This window comes from Topomyia yanbarensis, chromosome 3 (genome assembly GCF_030247195.1).
Source record: "Topomyia yanbarensis strain Yona2022 chromosome 3, ASM3024719v1, whole genome shotgun sequence".
Classification (NCBI taxonomy): Eukaryota; Metazoa; Arthropoda; class Insecta; order Diptera; family Culicidae; genus Topomyia; species Topomyia yanbarensis.
Window position 1 is genome coordinate 97,244,197 of NC_080672.1, and position 26,559 is coordinate 97,270,755.

The following is a 26,559-nucleotide window of genomic DNA, read 5'->3' on the forward strand; positions in this document are numbered from 1 at the left end:
TCAAACTATTAAAAAGTACACACAGCATGTTCCAATGACGATGTTTCTAGTGGTCACGATACCAGAATGCTCCGACTAATTTAAGGGGTTGTTTTAAAAGTTGAAGGGAAAAAGTGAGTTAAGTTCGCAACTTTTTAACGGTTTTATGGAAATTTTAATTGAAAAAGCGAAAGACAATTTGTTAGTAATACTATCGGAGAAAATAAAAACAAGTTGACAAACAAGACGAACCGCTCCACTAAAATAAAAAAATTAAAAAATATTTTGAAAAAAAATGTGTTCTAGTGTACTTTAAGTGTACAAGAATGTAATCAATTAAAAAAATATATGAAAATCGTTCCTTTAAAAAAACCTCATTCCGAGAATTGCGTTCAAAGTTTTGTGTTAACTTCATTCGTGGATGGAACCAGCTCGTTGCGAACGGCTGTAATTTGAAATCTAGTGCTTCGATCTGGATGAAATTTCGCGTAGATATTTTCGAAAGTATGTACCTACTTTCAGAATATGCAAAAACAAGAAATCGATTCTTTAAACCGCATCTTTAACATGACTTTATTGAAAATATGACTGAAATTAATGTTCAGATTCTTTCGTAAAGCTGAGATTATATCTTATTGATTAAATAAATATTTGTTTTGGCGAACTTCACGCAGCAATCTTTAAATGCGATTTGGAAATTAGGGTGTATTGCTCTGAACACATTTCCTTTAAAACCATTCAATATGATTATAATTAATGGGTGTTGTATTCCTTGTTCGAAGTTGGGTCATCAGAGAATGAGCCGTACAGATTAGCCGAGATGAATTAGGGAACATCTTCCATTCGTATCTAAAGAGGGCCCACGCTGATCTGTTAAATCGCGCAAATTGCTGATGCCACCAGTTCAATTCATATTCACCACTTCCAAGCAAGAAATCGAATGCGCCCAGAATTATACACTTTGCAAGCGCAAGTGAGCATTTCTACTCAGCCCTAGCGCAAGGGCGGCATCGTTACCGATACAATTTTGGTTCAAAACTTTTCTCGAGTCATCAACCTGTACTATTTAACGACAATCGGATATAAAAATAGTCTCAGTCTACTTCTGAAAATTGGCCAACGCGGATGCTCCAAGGGAACCTCGCTTTCGGTTGCAAAAAGAGTGTACACACTGTAGTTGCATTTGCAATATCGCGCATAGTTTTGAATTCGCCGACTCCGAGAGCTAATCGTCACGTGCGTTATCAACGGCTACGGTAACTGCGGTGGTGCGTATGCGACAACTCCTCACACGCGTCCGAGGGCAATTTAGCGAAAGGTGCGTTACGCTTATTACGAAGTGGTGAAAATCGTAGTGAAAAAAAGTGATTACATAAATTCTGGCTAAAGATACGTAGTCGATGAGCAGCTGTTGATTGGAGAAATATTTCGCGTGGATGATCATCAGGGACATTGACGTGTGCGCAATCTGCATTCAATATTTGCTCGACAACTGTCCTTATTGGTGCCAAAAATGCACTCTAGACAAGATTAATGCCGGGCGTGAATTAACAGTGTGACGTTACCCATCATGCATTTTTTAATTCTAGAGCGGGAAGAGAGTGATTATCATACTGCACGATCGCTCAGAAGACATGCATTTTTGGATTTAAAAATAAGTCAATTTACTACACTACACGTGATCAATGGGGCGTGTAGTTTGCAAGAAGCGTCGTTTAGAATTAAACCCGTTGCTCGGATTTTGCACTGTAACGAGTTGTTGATATACAATTTAGTACATCAGCAAATAAAATGAGTCGTTTAATTATTAATTAACAATCTATCAAATTGTAAATTGCTTGTATTTAAAGCCGATACTGACAGAACAGACCGTTATGGGTGATTGGCAACGTGACCGATTGTGAACAAAGAGAATTACAATTGTTGACATGTGTCCTAATTGAACCGGTTTAGACACATCTCGAGCGCATAAATATCTGAAATATAAACAATCAATATAAAGCAAGTTGAACGAGCGCGTAGTGTAGGTCTAAGTACACAGACGATGCAGTTGAACTGGATGAGACAAAAATGCGAACGACCCGGTTTGCGGCTAAATAATAATAGTTAATATTAAGTGACAGATCGTGCACTCTCCCACGATTGTTGGGGGGGGGGGGGGGCGTTACTGAGACACATTTGGGAGACTGTATGGTTTCATTCTATATAAATGGGACACTTTTGGCGTTTTGGGTATGTCCAATTTATACGTTTTGCAATACTTGCACATTTATGTCGTTTTGCTTGACTCCGAAATTGAGTCAGGTTTTAATCCCAACTACTGTCTGTTCATACATTTTGACAGCAGTTGGGGTTAGGACTTCACTCAGTTTCGCATCAAGCAAAAACGACATCAGAGAAAAATTTAAAAAAGACCGTTTCAAATCAGTATTGTATATTGATGTAGATTGATAGGCCGCATGCTAAGCTGCACCATAGTAATTATACTAAAGGAGACGCACGGTTGGCGGCTATAATGATAACTCAATTTATTATTGAATAACATAATATCTGTATTGGTTTAATGGTGTTCAACGGTTGTTTTTTCAATAAAATTGTAAGTAAATTAAGGCTGCAAGTGGAATACGATACGATGAGTGGTAAATTTTCATCTTCAAAAATACTCGAGAATTTCGTGTATATTCGCTATCTAGCGAAGCGTATTTTCTGGTGTACGCGGTTCTTCTCGAGTAAATATTAACTAAAACTACAAATATAAAAACCAGTGAAATGTCGTGTCAATGGAATTTATGGCAAAAAGTGACCATTAAATTTTACAAACGGTTTTTGTGCAGTTCAGAAAAAAGTCGCTATGGAAAATTTGATGTCAATCGGATATGATTAAGGAGTGGTCAATTAGAGACATTAGAGACAAGATTATGAATAAAATTTACCATGTTTAAGAATATAAAGCAGTTTAATCCAAAAAAAACACCATCATTTTGGCTTTTCGTAAAGCAGAGAGATAACAACAGAGTAGCAGCAGCCTAATCAGGAATTGGGTAGGGAATAAGGCGGACAATGACGACTGGAAATATGAAATTTTATTTGCAAACGGAATATTAACGATATTTATTACAACCGTGGACTATCAAAGCATTATGATCGACGGGTAGACTCCTCCGACTCGCGGGGAAAATGAGGCTAGACCTCCAAGCCGCTCCCAGCATGAGATTGACAGCATTGTAGCTGTAGATTTCCTGACGATCTCGTAGTGGGGCTTTGATTCGAATCAGCAACATACAGAGTTGGGCGAATTGAAGAATCCTTGCAGCATCGATAGTATTTGGTACAAAAAAGGCCGCAGAGCGGCCTTCAGCGGATGAGTTTTTATATGAAGAAAGCTAAATTTGGACAATAATGGTTTTTAAGAAGTCCACTATAGGGAAGATCGCGAACTGGAACATTGGATGGTTTACCGTGGACCTAAAAAGAATTCTTCACCCGGTGCATACCCAGAGACAAAGTGGTCGATATAGTGATAACGTGATGATAAGCGCAAAGACTATTCTCCACAAGCCGAATATGCCAAAGATGTGCATTAGACCGGCAACTTTTTTGAACTTTTTTCGGAACACTCCTAAATCAATTGGCTCTACAAACCATCTGCCAAATATGAGATTTTTTCTATAGCTCTAGTTCACTCACAAGAGTTTAGAAGTTTCTATGGTGAAATATATGGAAAATCAGAAACTAAAAATCGAATTCCAATAAAAAATTCCACAGTAATTCTGCATACCTGAAAACTTACGGTGGCGTAGCTTATTTTATAACGAACAGCTTTGTTGAAGAATGTATATTGATTGGAGGTTTCCCGTCAAAGTTTTTTAATTTTGAAGACAAACGGATTTTTTTTTGAAATTTCCTATTCTAAGCATGTGCGAGAGAGAGGGAACACATAGCTTTATATGAGAATATCTTTTTACTGCAAAATAGGATCAATTGGCAGTCTTCGGCAAGGTTGATCCTTACACCTTAAGCACAGAAGAATTTTGGTTCGGGAGGGGCTTTAGAAAATTATTGTATAAATCTTTTCATTCTGATGACTTGCGATAGTCGCTAAAACTGAATGAAGTTTTGAAAAGTTTTTAATGAAAACAATCCCAAATCTAGGACAATAGAAACTAAAAATCGTAAATACATGTTCTTTGACACAAGAAAGGCTATAGTACGCCGACAAATTATTGATGTTGAATTTGATTTTTATTATTTATTTACAAGTTACAATTCACTCTCGTTACAACAATGGATATTCCAGAGTTCAAAGTGTTGATGCACTAACCGAATATGACAATCCTTGGCGGTGCTGGAAAATGCAAGGTGTTAAACGCTGAATCGAAATGAGTAAAAAAATGTTCATAAATTATTCGACCGAAGAGTATGTCCAAATTTGCACTAAATCTTCTGATTTAGCAAGCGATTTGTAGATTCGCAGAAACGCTTCAACTTCTATTTTATTGATCTGGCGCCTCCAACTACAGGTATACCTCGATTTAACATACTCACGATTTAACATACCCTCGATTTAACATATTTCGATTTAACGTAATTTTTGCCTCGATTTAACATATATGCAACTTTTTTTAAAAAAAAATCATTATCAATGTTACTAAAACGAAATGTTAAAAATCAATTTCAATTTTATACTATGATCCGCTTCTAATGCTTAAAGAAATATAATTTATTTTCGTTTTTTCGCTAGATTATGTTTAAGGTTCTGAGATACAAAAACATTTTTATTTTGATACCGCACAACAAAATGAATACACGAATTTGTGGTTCAAGTTATTTCCTGATAATAGTTTTATGGGTTTTTATATGTAAGATAGATAACTGGAAAGATATGGTTGATGGAATGTATAGGGCGGTGACAAGATATTGGCGGACGGTGAGTCCCACTAATAGGCATTGGGGCTGTAGCGGTTATTAGAAAACTGTTGGAAATTTGTAATGAAGTCATTACAGTTCCTCGATGGTGGAGTGGTTAACGCACCCATCTAGAGCTTGAAAGGACGTAAGCTCGATTCCTGCTTAAGATAATATCTTTTCTCAGGCTGTATTGAACAGGTGAATTTCTCAGTGCATGTGGACATCTTTCAAAAAAAACTTCGTTATGGATCGACTCCTCTTGCAAAAAAATGCAGAAGACGATAATGAGGAAGATTCAATGTAGGACTCCTGGTAAGCTCACGGTGTTTATTTATCAATACCGGTGCTGGTCATTCCTTAATGTAAACAGAGGAAGCACACAAAAGCAATGTTAGTCCGACACTGATTGTGATTATATTCTTTTTATATTACTGCGTATTCTGTATATCTGTATATATCACTCTCAACAACTGCAACGGGTAGAGAATGGTCGTTAGTAAAGATTGGGATTCCAATAAACTGTACTGGCATTTGCGTACGATTCAAGATGATCGAAGACTCTGGATACATGGTTCCCAGGAGTACCATAATAAAGGTTCACGTTCAAATAGAAATAGATCTAATAAAATGAAAAGAAGATTTCCGTCTTTGTCGTCTTTTACAACGTGGGAGCAGGAAACAAGTGGATCAATTCTTGGCTTTAGCCATTACATGCTACGCGGCTACTTTGGAGATCGATGATAGTGACATCAACATTCTAGCGAATTTCACCTCCATATACATAAGGATCAAACAAAATTTTTTAAATATTTTTTGTATTGTAATTAAAATGTATCTGTCGTGTAGAAAATGATTTAATCAAACTTTTTCTTAAAGGAGAACTACAGCGCTACTATGGCTTGTTTTGGTTGTTTTTTCAGCAAGTAGAACTCCTGTGCTTACAAAACTTCGTGACTATCCGTTTGCTCGTGAACTCAAGTAGTGTACTCTTTTTGAATTCTGCGATTATCGGACGCACAGGTTTGTCTACCAAGATAAAGATGAGACAAAATAGAAACACATATTTTCTTACTTACTAAATTTAGGCATCTTCATGCACACAATGGTTAATCACTTTGTTGATGTTAGAAAGAATCTAGGGAAAAAAAATTAACTAATGCTGTACTGCTAATAACACTATTCTTATAAGTTATCCTGAATTCTGAGAAAATTTTGCGACTTTATGATATGAATATCTGTTAGAATTGGCGAATACTTGGCAAGGTTAAAATAAATATGTGGTTTATGTTCAGAAGAGCAATCTAATTGTTTAATTGTGAATGTGGCTTCTATATCACTGTTAGGTGGATACAATCAGTAATATCATCGTAAACATTTCGTATGATGAACAAAACAAATAATTCTATTCGAAAACAAATATTTCTTTTGTGTTTCGATTTAACATAAAATTCGATTTAACGTACATGATTGAATCGGAAAATGTATGTTAAATCGAGGTATACCTGTATTACCAGTTCTATGGCATCAACATTTATTTATTTATTTTTAGTAAGGTTTATTTAACACGGCTCAATGCGTTAGCACAACTGAGCCGTGGATCTTTTAGGTTTCTACAATAAGTACAAGTAAAAAAGAACTAAGAATGTCTATCTGTCAGATCTTGTTGACGCAGTTTGCTGCTGCGTGTTGAGATCCTTTTCCTTGGCGGTGAAGCCGCTTGGGGGTCATTCAGTTTTCCTTCTCTCGCGGTATCGCTCCCGTCCATGTCTTCATCGGTACTGCTTCCTTGCTGTTCATGATCAGAGGTTCTTATTTGTTTCTTTATCGGTATTTGCTTCTTTAGATGCGATGCTGGTTGTTGGTTTAGGAACGGTTGTCGTGGTCGTTGTACCTGCATTATTGGTTAATTGGATCGTTGCTTTTGGTTTATCTGTTAGTGTCGGTGGCTGCTTATTAGAGTTGGCTGTAGTAGATGAGTTTTGACTAGTTGCTTCGGCGCATGTTTTTTCGTAGTGGGCTGTATGGTTACAGAATTGGCATGTTGGGGTCTGCCCGGGATATGTGATTAGCGTTGTTTGCTTATAGGTCACGCCTTCCTTCGGTGATTTGCATTCGATAGTCATGTAGGAAGGTATTGGTTTAGTCACTCGCACCCTCACAATACGAATGCCGTTGGGAACGACGTCCACCATGTCGTTTTCCATATGCACGGGGATCTTGATTCTGGTGTTATCAAATCCGACCTCGTGTTGCATGTTGTTCTTTGCAATGAAGTTCTCTGCCTGTGCTAAACTTCTAAACGTGATCTAACACAGTTTTGAACGTGATGCAGCTGAATGTACGTAACTTTAGCGAGATTAAGCTCCATTTTCACTTTAACTAATTGTTCTACTTCCGCAACTGTGGGTGTAACACGAGTGTTATTAAAGTCGATCGAAATCGTGTTATCCCGGGCACTTTTGTTTCATTTGGCAAACTCATTTCATTTCGCAGCCGGGGACAGCGATACAATATTGGCTGTGCACTGATATAGGAAAAAACGCGAGATCAGAAGATAGACGCAACATTTATTTTTGATATATTCTAATTAAATGAAACTATTTTTAAGACTGGCATTGACCTAGCAGATCAGCGCTCCACCCAGGAAGGATTCTTGGTGATCAATACGATAAAAATGTATATTTCAAAGATTTAATCAACTAAAGGAAATTGACCAGAATTTAATATATTAAAGAAAATTGCCCAAAAATTGGCCAACAATTGAAAGAAAATCACTTAACACTGATTACTAATATCATCTAATTTACGTAAAATTTGTTAACAGTAGCATTGATAACACCACCACAATAACTAGAAACTACAAATATAAATAAGCCCAATAATTTCAGCATCTCTTGCTTCCGAGACATGGAAGGAAATACATCGCAATTACTTTCCCTTTGCGGAAGACTTTCTATGACACTTACTAAGTCAAATCGCCACTTCGTTATTCAAATATATTGACACTAATCTGTTCCGTAATTGGGTTTTTTTACCTTTCTCATATAGAAAGGTTATGCAATCATTCTGAAAATTGTCAAAGTAATTCCGGCCCGGAGGGCCGTGTGTCATGTACCATTCGACTTAGTTCGACGAGATCGGAAATGTCTGTGTGTGTATATATGTGTGTATGTGGAAAAAAATGTCACTTCTATTTCTCAGAGATGGCTGCACCAATTTGCACAAACTTAGTCTCAAATGACCTACCCATCGGCTCCTATTGATTTTTTTTATTGACTGGACTTCCGGTCCCGAAGCTACGGATTGAAGAGCGCGACCACACAGCAAATTCCCATATAAACTGGTACCACTATGATTTTTTTTATTTCGATTATTGAGGTTTTAGCTTTATGGTCGTTCGCCTCTTTTCGGGTTAGAAAAATTTCTAACCCTATGTGCGTACAAGACACTCGATTTACCAGCTACGCTATGCCCGTCCCTAGACACTATGATATCAAAATGATGTAAAACTTATTAAAAAGGGCGCAAAATTACTTGGATTTGCCAGCCTAGATCGATAATGACTAACCAAAATCGATTTGACCACATTGGCCACCTACGACGGTTCTTGATTCCATATAAACAGAAACTGAAAAATGCTCAAAGGAAAAAACCCCCTCAAATCGCCCCATCAAGCCACCTTCGCTCAAAGCTCCTCAATGGATCCTTCTCAAACGACCACCTCATGCATCCTTTTCAGACCCACCCCTCTCTCATCCCAATGGTTCCGTTGTGGGTTATTTATCCCCTTTACACACCCCCCCCCCCCCCCCACATAATAAAAATAGTTAACCGAAAGACAACATTGAGCTAATGCTAACTAAGCTTAGCAAATACTATACGAACATCCCGGAGGAGGCTCCTGGATCCGCCGCTAGTTTCAAATGTTTCAATGTCAACACATAGTAATATGTAATATACATTTCCACCATTATATTGAACATAATCAGCCATGGAATCGTAGTTTGGATAAATGAGGAACAACAGCACAACTAGGTGGATTAAAACAGGTTTTTTGAATAAAAGTAATTCGCTCTAATTTTTTTCCACAGTTACCACAAAGATTGCAAGATGTTCAACTACTTGAACGAAGCTGTAGTGTAGGTTGGATTGCAGGTTCATTTTATCACAATTTGAGAAACTTTTTCAATTAAAGCCGTCGCACTTAAGGCATCAAAGTCCTACGGATAACGAAGACGAAAGGATCCTTCGAAAATGAGAGGATCAGAGCGTAATGCCGAAAGCACTCGAATTGAGTTTATAGAAAAGATAGAAGCGGTGCTCTTGAGTCGATTTCAATTGATTGACTACTTTTCTCTCTTATCTCCGTGATTTTCGATCATTTCTTTCGTTTTAATGCATAACGAACAAAAATAAAACGAAAGATTGCCATACACTGGACACATGAAATCGAAACACTAATCCAAACTTATTGACTTGTAGACTCAACTAGTTACAACATTTTAGTCGCTCTTTTTTATTTCAATTATAGAGGTTTTAACCTTAAGGTCCATCGCCTCTTCGGGTTAGAAAAATCTCTTAGGAAAAATTTCTAACCCTATGTGCGCGGTCGGGCTCGAACCCAGGTGCGCTGCGTACAAGGCAATCGATTTACCAATACGCTACGCCCACTCCCTTAGTCGCTCTTCATGATTGTCTACTGATGTCTGTTCGCTGATTCGTTACGCCACTTTTCAGCGACATGTTGAAAATACATAGTATTTAATGGTAGAGTGAATTGTTCTGCTAGATTTTTTAAAAATACTGGTGCTATTCCGTCAGGTCCTGGTCTTTTTGATGCGTCTAAGTTTTTAGTGCAATGTTAATTTCGTGTTCCAATAGTTCGTGGACGGAAATGACATTTGAAAATTTAGGTATGACTGAAAAGTAGTCGTGGTCTGTTTTGGAATATGAAGTATAGACTTCTTGAAAGAATTTTCCAAATAAATTGCAATTGTTTTGGGTGCTGTTATTTCCTACATATCCGTCAAAATGCATTTGGGATGAAAAGTTGTTACGCTTCAATTTCGTCTTCACGTAATTGAAGAAATTCTTTGGACAAATCTTGAAATCGTGTTTAATTTTACGATTGTATTCTTCGTGTGCAGTGTTAATGACTATGTCAAGTTGTGTGCAAATGTCCAAATAGTTTTGCCGATTGGAAATGCTGTGTTCTTTCTTGTACATTTTATGTGCTTTTTTTCTATTTTTTAAGTTTTTCAGGTTTTGATTGAACCAAACAGGCTATTGACTGTCATAACGTTTTCGTCTTCTTTTACTGGTACTGTTTCAGAGACTAAATCATTACAATACATTTTGCCAATTTATTCTACATAGTCTACGTTTGACTTGTTCAAAGTCGGTATTATGGTATTCCGGCACTTCCTAATACTCCAAATCGTTCGGGGAAGAGTTTTGATGAATGAAAATTAAATATTAGATTGTTTTGTGAAATGCTTCATTTTTCCATAATGGAGTCAAAGATGTGTGTTTTCTCCAACCTAGGGATAACTTGACAGTAGGGCATTGCAAAAAAAATTTTTTTTTTGAATTCTCAAAGGCCCCCCCCCGTCTCATATTGTGACAAATGTCAAAGTAAGCTCAGATGCCAAATTTCACATCATTTGGACAATTTTAGACCCCCGCCCACTTCGCTTGAAATTTTTTGAAATTGGTACTATGGGAAAATATGGAGGAAAAATACATTAAATGCTATAACTTTTGAAGTAGCAATCAGAAAATTACAATTTATACCTCTTTTGAAAGAAAATAATCTAAGTATTTGAATGAAGACATATTTGTTTATTGAAAAATACGGGAAAGTGGGGTACTGGGTCATGTTGACCCCAAAATCCCCTATTTTTAATGATTTTTCTGCAGCGTGATGCAAATCATACATATTATGTAGTTTATCTAATGTAAAAAAATCTCAGAAATCGAACGGAACCCTTTTGATCTTAGTCCGAATACAAGAAGTTGGGGTTATAGGGCTTTTTGTCAGTTACATTAAATTTTATCATTTTCTCATGCATATATCTCTATTATTCTTCACTCAATTTTCATAAAATGTAACTTATTGAACGTGTAAAATTTTGAGGAATAAAACAAAAATAAAAACGTTAAAGGCAAGATTCAGAAACATCAAACTTTTTGATATTTACTCTACAAATCTCATTTTTTTCATTATTTGTCCTAATACCTCAACTTCCCCTATTTTTCCAGGAATGAAACTTTTCTCATGTAATCCCTAAGCATATTTTACACTAAAAGTAGTAAATTAAATAAGAATTTTGTTGTTAAATGGAGTTAATATGTGCTATTTTATGATAAAAATGTGAAATCGACACTATATGTCAGATAATTTGATGTTCCTGAATTTTACCGGTAACGAATCTATTTTTGTTATAGTCCTAAGGATTTTCCACGTTCAACAAGGTATAGTTTATGAAAATTGAGTGAAGAATAATAGAGATATATTCACGAGAAAATGATGAAGTTTAATATGAATGTCAAAAGGCCATTTAACCCCAACTTCTCGTATTCGGACTAAGATCAAAAGGGTTCCGTTCGATTTCTGAGGTTTTTTTTACATTAGATAAACTACAAAATATGTATGATTTGCATCACGCAGCAGAAAAATCATTAAAAATAGGGGATTTTGGGGCCAAAATGACCCAGTACCCAACTTTCCCGTATCTTTCTAGAAACAAATATATCTCCATTCAAATACTTAGATTATTTCCTTCCAATCGAGGTATAAATTTTAATTTTCTGATTGCTACTTCAAAAGTTATAGCATTTAATGTATTTTTCCTCCATATTTTCCCATAGTACCAATTTCAAAAAATTTCAAGCGAGGTGGGCGGGGGTCTAAAATTGTCCAAATGATGTGAAATTTGGCATCTGAGCTTACTTTGACATTTGTCACAATATGAGAGGGGGTGCCTTTGAGATTTAAAAAAAAAAATTTTTTTGCAATGCCCTACTCGACAGATAGTGCTTGTTTCATATATGTACCACCGATTTGATGGTGGCGCTAGTACGCCTTCTCTGTACGAGTACCACGAACAACGAAACGAAAAAGAGAAAAGACTGTGTCGTTACGTGTGTTATAAACGCCCTCAATGCGGCTAGAACAACATTTAGAAAAAGCGTATTCCAAAATGTGGATAAAGAAAACTATTATTAGAGAATAAATTTATCCCTAACTGAAACCGTCAGCAAAGTTACATAAATCTTATTATAATTTAGCTGCAGGCCCGTAGCCAGGATTTTGTTTCGGGAGGGGCTTAAAAATTATTGCATAAATGTATTAATTCTGATGACTTGAAACAATCACTGGAAACTGAACGTAATTATGAAAAGTTCTTAGTGAAAACAATTCCAAAAATAAGACAATAGACACTAAAAACTCTAATAATATGTTGCCTGTTACAAGAAAGGCTATAGTGCATCGACGAATTAAATTTGATTATTTTTGATTTACAAGTTAGAAATTTCTCTAGTTACAAAAATGAATAGTCAAGAGCTCAAAGTATTAAGGGCTGCTTGAAAATGCTACGCTGCATGCTACGCTGCTTGAAAATGCTACACATTCGATACACCTTTACAATTTGTAGAAGACGCTAAATTGGAATGAGTAGAAAAATATCCAAAAACCCGTCTCATGAAACTTTACACGCATTTGCTAATCAGAAGAACGAAACCAACGTCAAGGTTGTCCCCATGAATAGGAATATATCAGTGTGAAATCAAAGTTTACCGTTGCAAAGAATGTCCGAACAAAGTGAATGTCGAAATTTGCTTCAAATCTTCTGATAAGGCAGGCGATTTGTAGATGCAGAAAATAGGTTCAACTCCTATTTTCATGATCAGGTTTCTTTCTACTATTACTAGCTCTTTGACTTCATCCGAAGTTTGCGTTAACTCGACTTTATGAAATTTTCAATTTAAATGATACTGATCATGTCGTAATCAAAACAATCCTGAAAAAAACACATGTTTTTTCATTTGACTCTCATAGGTAATGGGTTAAAGACTATCTTCGACAACATTATCAGGCAACTCAGAATAACTATCTTTTTATCTATTTAAGTTGATTCTTTTTAGGTACTTTTTATATCATTGTACTTATGAATTAAAAATATCGTAGACTGATTTTCCTAGATCCCTAAAACTATAGTAAAAGTCAAAATGTAAAGTGAGTGCAAAAACTACTGATTTCACTACAAAGCAAGAATGCCTTAGCTCTATTGACTTTTGACAATCTTGCAAAACCGTTGTAACTTGAGAAGATTACCTAGATTAAGTAAATATTATATTTGAACATTTTGGTTTTATTTATTTATTTGAAGGTTTTATTTCGGAATTCGTGGGGTTTTGGACAATGTCAAATATATATTTCAATGATTTAATCTACTAATGGAAACTACCCAGAATTTAATCTACTGAGCGAAACTGCTCAGAATCTATTCACAAATCGAAAGAAAATTACTTAGCACTGATTACTCAATGCTTCTAATTTACATAAAATTTGGTAAATATAACATTGATTACACCACCAAAATAACTAGAGACTATAAACATAGATAATAATTTCAGCATCACTTGCTTCCGACACATGGAAGAGAACACATCGCACTTGCACCTAATTTGCCGAGGCTTTCTTTTAGAGTTGTCTGTTTTAAATTACAGCAAATTATTCGTTTCCTGTAAAACTTTTGCAAAACTCTTTGCCAATTCATTAAACAAATATGAACACTAATCTGTTTAGTAATAGGTTTGTTTGTGAATAAAAATAATTAGCTCTTGATTTTTTTCAATCATCATCAAGATTGGAAGAGATGTATGATTTCTTGAAGAAAGTTGTAATGTTTGTCTGATTACATGTTTGTTTTATCACTATTTGGGAAAAAGTTTCAATTAAAGTTGTTGCACCTAACGCAACGAAGACGAAATGAGAAGATCAGAGCGCAATTCGGAAAGAACTCGTGTTGAGTGTATAGTAAAGATAGAAGAGTGATCTTGAGTCGATTTAGATTGGTTGATTTTTTCCTCTCTTTGCTCTCTTATTTAAGATTATCTCTCTCATTTTATTCCATGACGAGCAAAAACGGAACGAAAGACTGTCACATACTTAAGACATGAAATCGAAGCTGTTATCCCAACTTATTGACTTATAGATTCAATCAGTCCCAACATTTTAGTCCCTCTTCGTGATTGCCTATTATTTTACCACTTTTTGCCCGGTCCACTTTTAAAAGAATTTTTTTTGCACGTTTGTCGAAGATATCACGGATTTACGGATTAACAGTGTATTAGTACGGAACGAATTACTCGTAACAATGAAATGAAGCGTTAATAAAAATGGTATTGCGTTAAAATGACGCGAAATGAAAATTCTATTCTCGGCTCAATCGTTCTCAGATAAATTGAAATACTTTTTGTGTAGCGCAGAGTAGTGTACAGAGAACAGAGTGTACAGTGTGCACTGACCTAATACAGAAATTCAAAATTGTGTGCAATTCAAAAACTTATCATTTAAAAATAACAAACTGGGTCGTGGGTCTTTTATATATTTCCTTTTTTTATTTATTTATTTATTTATCACGCACATCAACAGGCCGTACTCGGCCCCAATGATGGAAACTTAAACTAATTACATCTAAAAAACTGCAGGAATCGATTTCTCAATGATATTCGAGACAAATGAAAGTCGAACAAGTGCGACACACGATTGAAGAGGCGTTGTAGTTCCGTGATAGCGGCATTAGCTGTTTGAATAGTTCGTCGAAACGGCACTCTCAGAAGAACGTTTCCGCGTAACGTTCTGGACCTTGCTTGGATGTTAACTCGCTCTAGTAAATCTGGAGAATCGATGCGTCCTGACAGAAGATCAGAGATGAATAAGGCTCTTGCAGTTTCTCTACGACTTATGTAAACAATAAAAATAATATAACGAGTTTATGTGGTTGTCCTACAGATCTCGCGCAAGCGCTTAGCCATTGCACGTGGAAACCTGTTTACGAGGCGAGGAAATATTTTTTTCCTCACCAACTATGTCTTGGGGGGGAGTAGTTCATTTCTATCTCGCTATTGTACATTTCCGTGTCATCAACGTAGTTGCTGCCTTTATGTTCGCGAATATCTTCCTTGCTTTTCGCCCTCAATAATTGCCCTTCCAAATAGATTCCATTTCTCCCAAATGTGACATTAATCTGCGAGTAAGCGGTATCCGATCTTGTAGCGGAACATTCATTTTCTCATAGTCCATATACAGAAGCATCTTAATTATAGCATTGTCACACACAACCTTGTGCTTTAAGTTGTGCGAAATGAATGGTTTCGTCTGCACTGATTTGTTGAGCGCTAAATGCCTGCCATGGTAGAACTGGATAGAGCCGGTTTCCGAAAGTCTAATCTCTATTTACACCTTCAGGATGCGAATGATCAATAATTTTATAATCACCGCATTTGGCTGGAGCACCAATTCTTGCTTCTGCTAATCACTAATCTCGACAGATTATTACAGCTACAATTAAAGTAACAGTCTCTTGTATTTTTCAGACAAGGCACACAATATAAAAGTTACTTTTTTGTTGTTCGCTTCACACTGGCTCGAGCAAAAGCATAAAGCAATTTCGTGACCATTGCCTTCGGTGGTTAGAAATAGCCTTCTTTAACTTTTTCTCAATAATTTGTTCAAACCAAATAAGCAACAAGTTTTGTTAAAAGTCACCGGTTTTTTAAAATTATTTTTGAAAAATTTCGGGGGGGGCTTTAGCCCCCTAGCCCCCCCTCTGGCTACGTGATTAGCTGGGAGTCGTTGTTTTTAGCAATCGACTAGAATCCTTCCTAAAAATGTTTTGGTTTTCTTTTTTTATCGGGAAATATAAATGAAAAACATTTTTGCCAATGAAAATAAATCACCAAGCTTAACAGTTCGTGAACCTACGACATCTTGTTTCAAGTTCATCAAGAACGTCAAGAATTCTAGTATTTTGATTGGGAAAATTAATAATATATCTATGATTTTCTACACATTTTGCAAAATTGGTTTTGAATAGAATTTGTGTTATTTTATCAGAATTCTAGCAGCAAACAAGTAGAGCTCGGTTTCAGCAAGAATGCTGCCAGGAATGTACAATTTCATTCGACTCCTGCCAGAGTTTTGTTCGACTTTTGCAATTATTCTGTTCGGCAGATATTGCGATGGTTTTGATATGGATCCCTTCAGAATTATTTTGGCATTTTACTCGGCTCTAGTCTGATATAAACCTAACGGAACGACGTCTACCGGAGAATTTAATGCCTGTGAGATGTTGATTCGATCTGGAAGATTTTCGGAAATTCCAATCTAAGTGAAAGGGGCTTGATTTTGAAAGTCATCTTCTTGTATTTCCGAAAATCGATTTATTTTATTTTGGATTGTTTAAATTCAAAATGGAATCTATGTTTCAGTTTAAGTATGGTGAAATGAGAACTAATTTGATGATAGAAATGCTTAAATTGTTTATTTTGTACAGATATGGAAAATAATAAATGGGTTTCGCCTTTTTCAAATTTTGCTTCATTCGAGCCGCCATAACATCACCAAATCATTACAAAATTTGCTTATGAGTTCAATATATGGGAGCTGTCAAGTTGTCCCCGGGCTGCTTTTCTCCATGTAAATTGTCGAAAAATCCCATACAAACCTCAGGCACGTTGGTCCGGTACCTACACACCTAGAAAAAATAGTGTAAATTTACGTCTCCTGACCCTGACATATACGAGCATCAAAAATGACTTAGTTTTACGTTTGATTTTAATTTTACATGACGTTTAATTTCGTAAATCATGTAATTTTACTCCACATGCAGCGTTTGTTCTGAATGGTTGGAAGTGTAATTTTATGTCATTGCGCATATAAAGTATATGTTTCATGTAAAATTGAATGTAACACGGTAATGTTCCGTCATTTCGTAAATTACGGTTCTTTGAATTGTGTCATGTTTACAATTACATCAACGATAAAATTCAGATTTTTTTGGTGTGTAGACCTGTCCGATTTGCTTCAAATTTAGAGCAAGTACTCATGGTGGTACTAGGAATCGACTTAGGGGTAAACCGATTGAGTTTTCATAAACTCATTATTTTTATTCAGTCAAGTGTTGGTCCTTCATATATGCCAGGTATAGGCGCACAATATTTAATATTTTTGGATCGCGAAGTCTGGCCTTTTAGAAGCGACCATTCGTTGATTGTGACGATGGGAGGGCGTTGAGGCGTATGATGGGAGAGCGCATGGGGTCCAGTTCAAATTGGCTGTCTATGTTCGAATGTAGAGATGTGGTTGGCAATGTGTTATTATTTTCGCCGACTTAGGTGTCCTTTCAATTCTATAAGGGTTAAGTGTGTCTCCCTTATGAAAATTTAGAAATGTTGAAGTAACATTTTTATTTGAAAGCATTTGGTCGTTAACGTTGAAATTCTGATTATTGTTGTTATTAATGTATTGCTGTTGTTGTTATTGATGTAGCTGTTACTGTTTTTGTTGTTGGTATAGTAGCTTATGTTGTCAAAGTTGCCGGTGTTTTTATTGTTCTTATTGTTTTTGTTGATGTTATTTGTATTCTTCATTTTTCGTCTGTGCAAATCTCAGCTTCTTTTTTTTGTAGGCATCGTTTCTGTTGTCGAGAGTCATATTGACTCCAGTCGCGTTTCCACATTGTTTTGGTTCCAATAAAGCGCCAGCCAGATATAAGTTCAAAGTCGATTTCGATTCCCGCCGCTGCAGTGTGTTTCCGTTTTAGGGATTTAGCGTCAAGCCGGCGCTAATCTTTTCCGACAAAAAGTTAGTGTCGGTTTCTGATGAGACGATGTCGAAACGAACCCATGACTTTATTAAGTTAGTATTTGGGCCCTTTACGTACAAAGAGTGGATTCACCGAAAATTTTCCACCTGGGGAGAACATTGGTGTTTACCCAATTTTTCCACCTTAGAGACGAACATAGCATAGTACTTTCGCATTACCCTGCTAAACGAAGACAAGTTTCGGGTTCGCTGTGTCTCATCGGGATAAACACATCTTCTACTCGGACGGGACATCAAGTTTGACCAGTCGTTCGATTGAAACATAAACTGTGTTTCTGTTTCAGGGATTTAGCGTCAAGCCGGCGCCAATCTATTCCGACAATAAGTTTGTGTCGGTTTCTGATGAGACGTAGTCGAAACGCACCCGTGACTTTGTTAAGGTTGATAACAATATTATCTTTTTCCTGACAAAACCAGCCTAGAGGCCGTGTGCATCCAGCTGGTTGAAGTATCTCAGCCAAGAATTGTTCCACTAGGGTCCAGATCCCATATCGTGTGCAATTCTTTGATCGACCATGGTTATAGTAGCATAAATTAATCTTCAGCATAAGCGTACAGCAACTATGAATCTATCCCGTCTTATGCAGGAGGGAAAAACTTCCATAGCTTTGTTTCAAGAACTATATTGCCATAAAAGAAACTTCTATGTTGGAAAGCTACTTAATCCCGTCTTCGTAGCTTACAACAAAAAAGGCATGACAAATCCTCGTGGAAACTTGTAAATGTGCTATTGACGCATATCTTCTATCCGGACACATAACTCGTGATATTTGTGCTGTCACAGTCAATATGACTGTTGATAACATACCCAGAAAACACGCCTATTGTTCGACATATTTGCGCATCATAAATCTTCACCTTCTGATGATTTTATAAGGGTTGGGGCAGAAATGGGTTTCCACTTATAATCGGCAGTGATACAAATACCAACCACATAATTTGGAGCAGCTCAGATATCAAATTTAGAAACACCGAATCGGCGGACTAGTTAAGCAGCACAAATTAGAATATACTTGTAGGAAATCACCCAACATTTGCACGATCTGGCAGAGAAGAGGTGTTAGATGTAACTCTCTGCTCTGACGACATTATGCATGATTATCATGCAAACTGGCTCGTACCCAACGAGCTCAAACCGTCGTTATCGTCTTTGATAATTTAAACGTCTACGTGTAGCAACCTCTTACGGTTCTACTGTGTAATAATTCAATTTTGAATAGGTGGTAGTAAAAAATTGGATTAATTGTGTGAACTTTGCTAGACTATAAGAACCCACTCTTTTTTACCGTTGATGCATGCAGGTTAGAGTGCCCAGAAAAATGATGAATTTTTGAAACCTCAATCGGCCCACCCCTGAGTCGATTCATAGTCTCACCAGGAGTAGTTGCTCCAAATTTGAAGTAAATCGGACAAGTCTAGCTACCGGACCAACGTGCCTGTAGTTTGTGTGGGATTTTTCGATAATTTACATGGAGAAAACCCACTGACTCGCATTTTCGCCGCTAGGTGACACTGTATGCATCGTATTATCGCTGTAAGTGAAAATAAGAAAGATAATATAATTGTCTACAACTTTGTCGAAGACTGCTAGTGAATCCGACTTTGGTAAAAGAAGTTATTACATTTTTAACTGTTTTCTCCATGTAAATTGTAAAAAAATCCAATACAAACTTCAGGCACGTAGGTCCGGTGGCTAGACTTGTCCGATTTGCTTCAAATTTGGGGCAAGTACTCCTGATGGGACTAGGAATCGACTCAGGCATGGGCCGATAGTGGTCATTTTTTTCCTGTCACTCTGGTGTAGGTCCTTTTCGGATTTTCGGTGAATTGAAAATTGAGTCACTTCCCACAACATAACATGTGAATACTGGTAGCTACGAGAAGCATGCTTGTTCTAGTTTCTTAAGAACGGAAACACAATTTTTTATCAAGATCAAAGAAAAGAAACGCAATCGCAGAGTGGCTCTCTTCAGCAATGCTTCGGCTCATTGCATAAAGGCTTCGAGTCTCCATACTTATCGAGTGCAAGCAAGGTTGGAGAAAGGTCACTATTCGATTTTACTGAGAAATTATCTGACCTTTTCACGAGTGTCTCTTTTTAATCCTTCCTAATTCTTTCATCTCCAGTTTCAAGTTTTCTTAAAATATAGTATTGTTTGGTCCTCTACGGATATCGAACAAAGCTGTACCTGGCTGAAACAGAAGTTGAAGGAAATAAGTGTGAGGGCAGGGGAGTCCTGAGGGGACTTTCGTTTTATTGTCGAACCACATTAGAATAGGATACTCCTTTACATTCCGTGGAATCCCAAGCAATTCACGAGCAATTTGTTGGGATGTTCTGAGAACCAAGTCGATTACAGAGAAAGCACAAAAGTATTTTGGCAGTATCGACGACCGTTCTCTGGAATTGCTGGCGAAAAAGGATTAAAAACTGAACTATGGCTTCGAAAATGTCACGGCGGAAGTTTATAAACCTAAATTGGTTTAAGCCGCATTTGAACAACAATATCTCTTCGGGGGTGTTGTGCTGTTTCGTCAATATCCTCTCGGGGTGTTGATATATCCGCTTATCGAGAAGTGTCTTCATTCCCTTGGGAATCAAGAATACTTCCATATTGTCCATGTTCTCTGTGTCGTTATTTTCCTTATCCCTAACCTTACCACTTCCCCAATCCTTCCCATCAGGAAATGATGAAAAAACAAATTATGGCAAGGAACAAATCTCCGATCAACACAGCCAATCGCTACTGCTGCCTGATTCCTGATACCATACGGTTGACTATTGCATATTGCTCCGTAAAATATGTTGATTTGTTTCGACTAACATATTTCTTACTTTTAGACAACGATGGACAAATTCTTCAAAACTTTGAGTCGCAAAAAACCGAACAACGACGACGGCAGCCACTCGAAGTTGGCTCGTGTTCTAACGCTACTGGATCTAACCGGTCTCGGTGTCGGTAGTACCCTTGGCCTGGGAGCATACGTTCTGGCCGGTTCGGTAGCCTACGAGCAAGCCGGTCCTGGAGTTGTGGTGTCGTTTGTCATAGCAGCACTGGCAGCTGCAATCGCTGGACTGTGCTATGCGGAGTTTGCTTCTCGCGTTCCGAAAGCCGGATCAGCGTACATCTACACCTACATTACGATCGGAGAGTTTGCCGCTTTCACCATTGGCTGGAATCTGATGCTGGAGTATATTATTGGTAGGTTTTTCAAACTATACAATTGCATCGAAATATTGAATTCTCATAACATGTTTTTAATTTCAGGAACCGCAAGCGTAGCCCGTGGACTCAGTGGTTACATAGATGCGTTAATCGATTATCGAATGGCGAATACGTTGCGAAGTGTGATGGAGATTCGTGTGAGCTTCCTAGGAAGTTATCCGGATATATTTTCATTCTTGGTTGTGCTGACCATAACTGCGTTACTAGCGTACGGAGTTAAGGAATCGACCGTGTTGAATAATATTTTTACGGCAGTTAACTTGATAGTGATCGTAGTTGTGTTGATCTCGGTAGGAACTAAAGCGGATGTGGCGAACTGGAACATCAAACGAGAGGATATACCTCCAGAAATAAACGCAGGAACGGGAGGATTTTTACCCTACGGGATAGCTGGAGTAATGGCAGGTGCTGCCAAATGCTTTTACGGGTACGTTGGTTTCGACTGTATTGCTACTACCGGTGAAGAGGCTCGGGATCCTTCGAAGAACATCCCTCTTGCAATTGTGTTCTCATTATTCATTATCTTCTTGTCATACTTTGGAGTAGCTACAGTACTTACTATGGCGTTGCCATACTATCTGCAAGATCCGGTGGCACCCTTCCCGAATCTCTTCGATTGGCTCGGATGGCAGGAGATAAAGTGGATCGTATCGATAGGAGCCATCTTTTCGCTGTGTACCAACTCACTAGGAGCTATGTTTCCACTACCTCGTGTTCTGTACGCCATGTCATCTGATGGGATACTTTTCAAAAGATTACGCAAGGTTAACCCGAACACGAAGACCCCCGTGTTTGCAACGATCATTTCCGGTCTGGTTGCGGGAACGATGGCACTACTGTTCGATCTACATCAATTGATCGATATGATGTCTATCGGAACTCTGCTGGCCTACACGATTGTCGCCGTAAGTGTCACGGTTTTGCGGTATGACAAAAACACCAGCTTCCAGCCTGCAATGTTGGAACAAGACAAGAAACTCATCGTGAAGCAGCTGTTTAATCTGAATATTGCCAAAACTCCCAACTCACTATCATCGACAATAGTAAAGATAAGCCTTCTTCTATACGGTAAACATATAATTCTTTTCTTGAATTTCAAGGAAAATCTACAATTTCGTTCTATATTTTCAGCTGTCGCCATTTGCGGAGTCTGTGGTCTGTTGGTCCATGCCCAAAACTACCTTTCCTCACAGTATCCCCTTGTTTTAGTGATTCTAACGATACTTGTCATGTCAATGCTGATCCTCTATCTCGTGATCGCCTGTCAACCGACAGAGGAAGCCAAGTTAACCTTCAAGGTGCCGTTTGTTCCCTTCGTGCCAATGTTAAGTATGTTCGTCAACATCTACTTGATGTTTCAACTGGATGCAGCCACCTGGATCAGCTTCTCTTTGTGGCTATTGGTAGGATTTGTCATTTACTTTAGCTACGGAATTCGGCACTCCGTACTCGGCACGCGAGGACAGACACTTTCCGAAAGCCAACTGGAAAATCCCTTCGCCGTGGTCGGTATCGAAAAAGTGTAGTTATTGGTGTGTTTGTGTATGTGTACGATATGCACTCTAGTCAATTTTCATTCCGGGCTTTGGATAGTTTTAGGGCTAGCATTGAAAGTGCAACTTTTTGTTACTATATTTTTTAGCGAAAATGTAAAGTTCAATACACTTTCAAATATTTATTAGATGTGATAATGGTACAGAATGAACCACATGCAGTATAGTGATATAAATCGTCCTTGCTAATGGTGCTGATAGTACTTCCCTGTAAAGCGGCTGAGTGATGAAACATTTTGCACGCAAAATAACAAAAATATGACAATAAAGACACACAAATGATAGTAACAGGAAATAAGAGTATTATTGTTGTATAAATATGTTTGAATATCACCGCATAGCACGTGGAAGCTTTATACAAGCAAGAGAGTAATACATTTTAAACGATCATGAAATTCGCATCGAATGCAAAAACATTATAGATTGACCCCAGATCAATTAACAGGATTGTCCGTGCTTCCTGGAGCATTATGAACACATTGATCTATCCATTGTTTTCTTATACGTTGATGACATGATGATTGATTAATTGGTTTGATTAGTGAATGCAAATCATTAGATGAGTAAATATTATCGATGACATCGCTTGACAAAAAAAAACAATAAGTGCAATAATGGGCCTATAATATCAGTAGATTCTATTATTATCCTATTTCGCACCTGGGGGTAGGCGTAGCGTAGTTGGTATTTCGATTGCCTTGTACGCAGCGCACCTGGGTTCGATTCCCGACCCCGCACATAGGGTTAGAAACTTTTCTTTTTTCTAACCCGAAGAGGCGAATGACCTTAAGGTTAAAACCTCTATAATCGAAATAAAAAACTATTTCGCACCTCTTGGTTTCGAACAAAAACATATGAGATAATGACCATATCTATTTTGATAAAAAAGGTCAAGTTACTTTCATAATTAAGTATGAACCTAGTTGTTTTGGACTATCGGCTAACACCAACTTTTTATTAAAATAAAATTATCTTCTTGACCGCCGAATCATATTCAAGTGATAACACCCAAAAAGATGAAAACTACGTGTGAATAAGCAAGAATAAAATAACCAAATCAGAGTTAGAAGTTGAGCGTGGAGTAAAATATAATAATTTATTCTTATTAAATATCGAATAAAAGTGAAGGAAAAGTTTGAACTTATTGAATTTTTTTTATTCAGTTCGTTTATTTTATAGGCACAAATGCGTTAGCTAGGCGGTACCAAATTCTTTTGTTTTTTACATTTTAAATACTTAAATTAGGAGATTACAATGTTCAGATTTTTTTATACTGAGAGGACGAGTTCTACAGCTATCATAAGACTAGAAATACAGTTCTATATACAAGAGCGGGGGCAAAAGATTTTTTTATGAAAAATTTTAAAGCACGGAATCCAGTTTGATATTCAAAAGGAGGAGGAATAGTTTTTTATGAAATACAGTTATCTTAAAACCAGTGGCGTAGCCAGAAATTTGGTTTGGAGGGGGTTTTGATGAAAATCGCAAATTTTTTGAAAAAATGCTAAAATTTAATATTAGTTTGATAAATTATTGAAAACCCAAAAACATAAGTAGTCTAACAGATGTCATTCCAGTCTACAAACAAGAAGAATCAAAATGGAACAGTTTTCAAACCACTATAGATTATTTTCTTGTATAATATGTCAATGAAGTCAAAAATTGCAATCTTTTAAAGTGGGATAAATGATCTAAAAAATTTTCAACGTTCAAGATCACCTAATATAATAATCCTTGACTTTGAAGGTTTGACAACTTCGGGAAGTTATCAACATAAAACAGCGCCTGCTTTGATATAAAAATTTTAGTGATTAACTCTCATAGAGGTAATTATGGTGAATTAATTTTTCAAAAATATTCAGAGACATGGTGCCTTCAGCAAAGTTTTTGATAATGTCATTTCAAACAATTTTGTTGAAAATATGAAGGCTACATGAATTCAACATATAGGGATTTAAATGGACTGGGCCTGCTATATTTCTTCTTAGTGAAGAAAAATTTAGGTGAAAACTATTTTTTTCTGCGCTACGGATAAAATTATTTGAAACAATCATTGCAAGTTGAGAACACAAAACCTATAACTAAATTATGGATGGATGGAACTGAAACTTGCGTTTCGACTTCATCTCATCAGAATCCAACACTAACTTGGTGGGCGGACTAAGCTTGCGCCGAATTGATGCTAGCTCCTGAAAATGGAATCACTCTTTGTGTTTTTGAGTCCTTTTAATATCTGGGAATTATTTGTTTTAAATCCAGTTCCCTTATTTTTTTTGTAAGCTTCAAAGGCACCTTGAACGCAATGTGAATTTATTATTTAATTACCGCAGAAGAGATTTATCAAATACAGTAATTTCAGAATAGCTTGTTGTAAAGGTTTTCTACTACTATATTTCGATACTCTGAATATGTGGGATATTTATGTCTTTGACAAAGTTGTTTGAAATAGCACTTTCGAAAACTTTGCTGGAGACATTAAGTCTCGACCCAAATTTGGTTGAAGAGTAATTCTTGTCTATAATTACTTCTAGGAGGATTAACCGTCAAAATTATTCTATCAGCAGATGAACAGTTTTACGTTTTGAAATTCTTCAATGTTACTTAACATCGAAATTTGGCAGTTTCGAATGAATGTGATCGTGACCGTTAAAAATTTATCGAGCATTAATTTTACTTTTCTTCAATAGTCAACCTCACAACTTGCAGTACTAGTACGCCATTCATTGCATCCTGCTAAGAGGCTATTCATATAGTTGATAATACAACAAAAATCCAATGCTCATAAAACCGATCCTGACCTGCTAGAGACAAAATTACATCAGCTTTCAACTAGTTTCTGAAGTTTTCGGTAAACAAGCTTATGTTTTATATGCAATCAACCTATTCAAATTTAGATTCCCATTCGAAAAATTGTCTCTAATCCATATTTTGAAGCATCTTTCCAAAAATGAGCTCATAATAATTCAGACAGTTATTTTATTTTACATTGAAGTAATTTGACAACTATGGGATTTTGGCTAAGAGATAAGTTACAAGATCCCCTTCCCACAATTTTCCAAAAGTTCTCATGACGCTTTAAACACAGTTCTCAATGTAGTGATCAGAGAATATTTTTCCAAAAATATTTTGTGGAATATTAAATTAAATTCGTCAGCATCAATTTTTTTTCAATCCAATTAATTTTGGTTTGGAGGGGGGGGGGGGGTTTAACCCCCAAAACCCCCCCGGGCTACGCCACTGCTTAAAACTAAAAATATAGTTTGGTATACAAAAGGGGGAACAAGTTTTTATGAGAAATTTCACAGCTATCTTAAAACTAGGAATACAATTCTATTTACAAGATGGAGGACAATAGTTTTAATGAAGAATAAAAATTACAGCTATCTTAAAACTAGGAATACAGAATACAAATTTTATTTTTTTTATGAAGACTTTTGCTTGGTTAAGATATTCAAAGGGGGGCTTATTTCCATCATCGGTTTAGCAGCAGTTGTATCATGGACGGGGGAGAGAAGGCGTATATGATGACATGGAAAGAACAGCAGAACTTGTAACTTTCGGGCAAACAGATCAGTGACACAGTGCCTTGTCGAGTGTCCTCTGATGACAAATACTGAAAATTTCCATGAAGCAAATTGGTCTTTCGTAGATGTCACATTCTAAAGCGCCCACCTTTGCTAAAGAGTCGGCCTTTTCATTACCCGGGATAGATCAATGAGAGGCGACCCAAACAAAGGTAATCTGGAAAGATTTTTCAGATAACTTGCGCAGAGACTCCCGTATCTGCCCCAGAAAACACGGGAATTTCTTTTTAGGCCTCACCGTACGAAGAGCCTCGATAGAGCTGAGGCTGTCCGAAAAGATGAAATGATGAAGTAGTGATCTGTGGACAAAGTGTTGATGATCCCAAGGGCATACTGAATAGCGGCTAATTCGGCGACGTAAACTGAAGCAGGATCATTGAGCTTGAATGAAGTGGTGACATTATCATTGAAGA

The 26,559-nt window shown here is 36.9% G+C and overlaps 1 protein-coding gene across 1 annotated transcript; it reads left to right on the plus strand.

The window, feature by feature from the left end:
• Positions 1-1,082: 1,082 nt before the first annotated feature.
• Positions 1,083-22,849, plus strand: LOC131691185 (cationic amino acid transporter 2-like). The gene is made up of 4 exons (XM_058977399.1): positions 1,083-1,297; positions 20,625-20,985; positions 21,052-22,077; positions 22,141-22,849. Exons 2-4 carry the CDS (start codon positions 20,631-20,633, stop codon positions 22,533-22,535), a joined length of 1,776 nt encoding a protein of 591 aa, XP_058833382.1. The 5' UTR covers positions 1,083-1,297; positions 20,625-20,630; the 3' UTR covers positions 22,536-22,849.
• The last annotated feature ends 3,710 nt before the right edge of the window (positions 22,850-26,559 follow it).

Excerpts from the sequence above, each read along its gene's own strand:
- LOC131691185 (XM_058977399.1), top strand. The coding sequence starts at position 20,631 with ATGGACAAATTCTTCAAAACTTTGAGTCGCAAAAAACCGAACAACGAC. Across the intron at positions 20,986-21,051 it reads GATGCTGGAGTATATTATTG|GAACCGCAAGCGTAGCCCGT; the intron begins GTAGGTTTTTCA and ends TTTTAATTTCAG. Across the intron at positions 22,078-22,140 it reads GATAAGCCTTCTTCTATACG|CTGTCGCCATTTGCGGAGTC; the intron begins GTAAACATATAA and ends CTATATTTTCAG.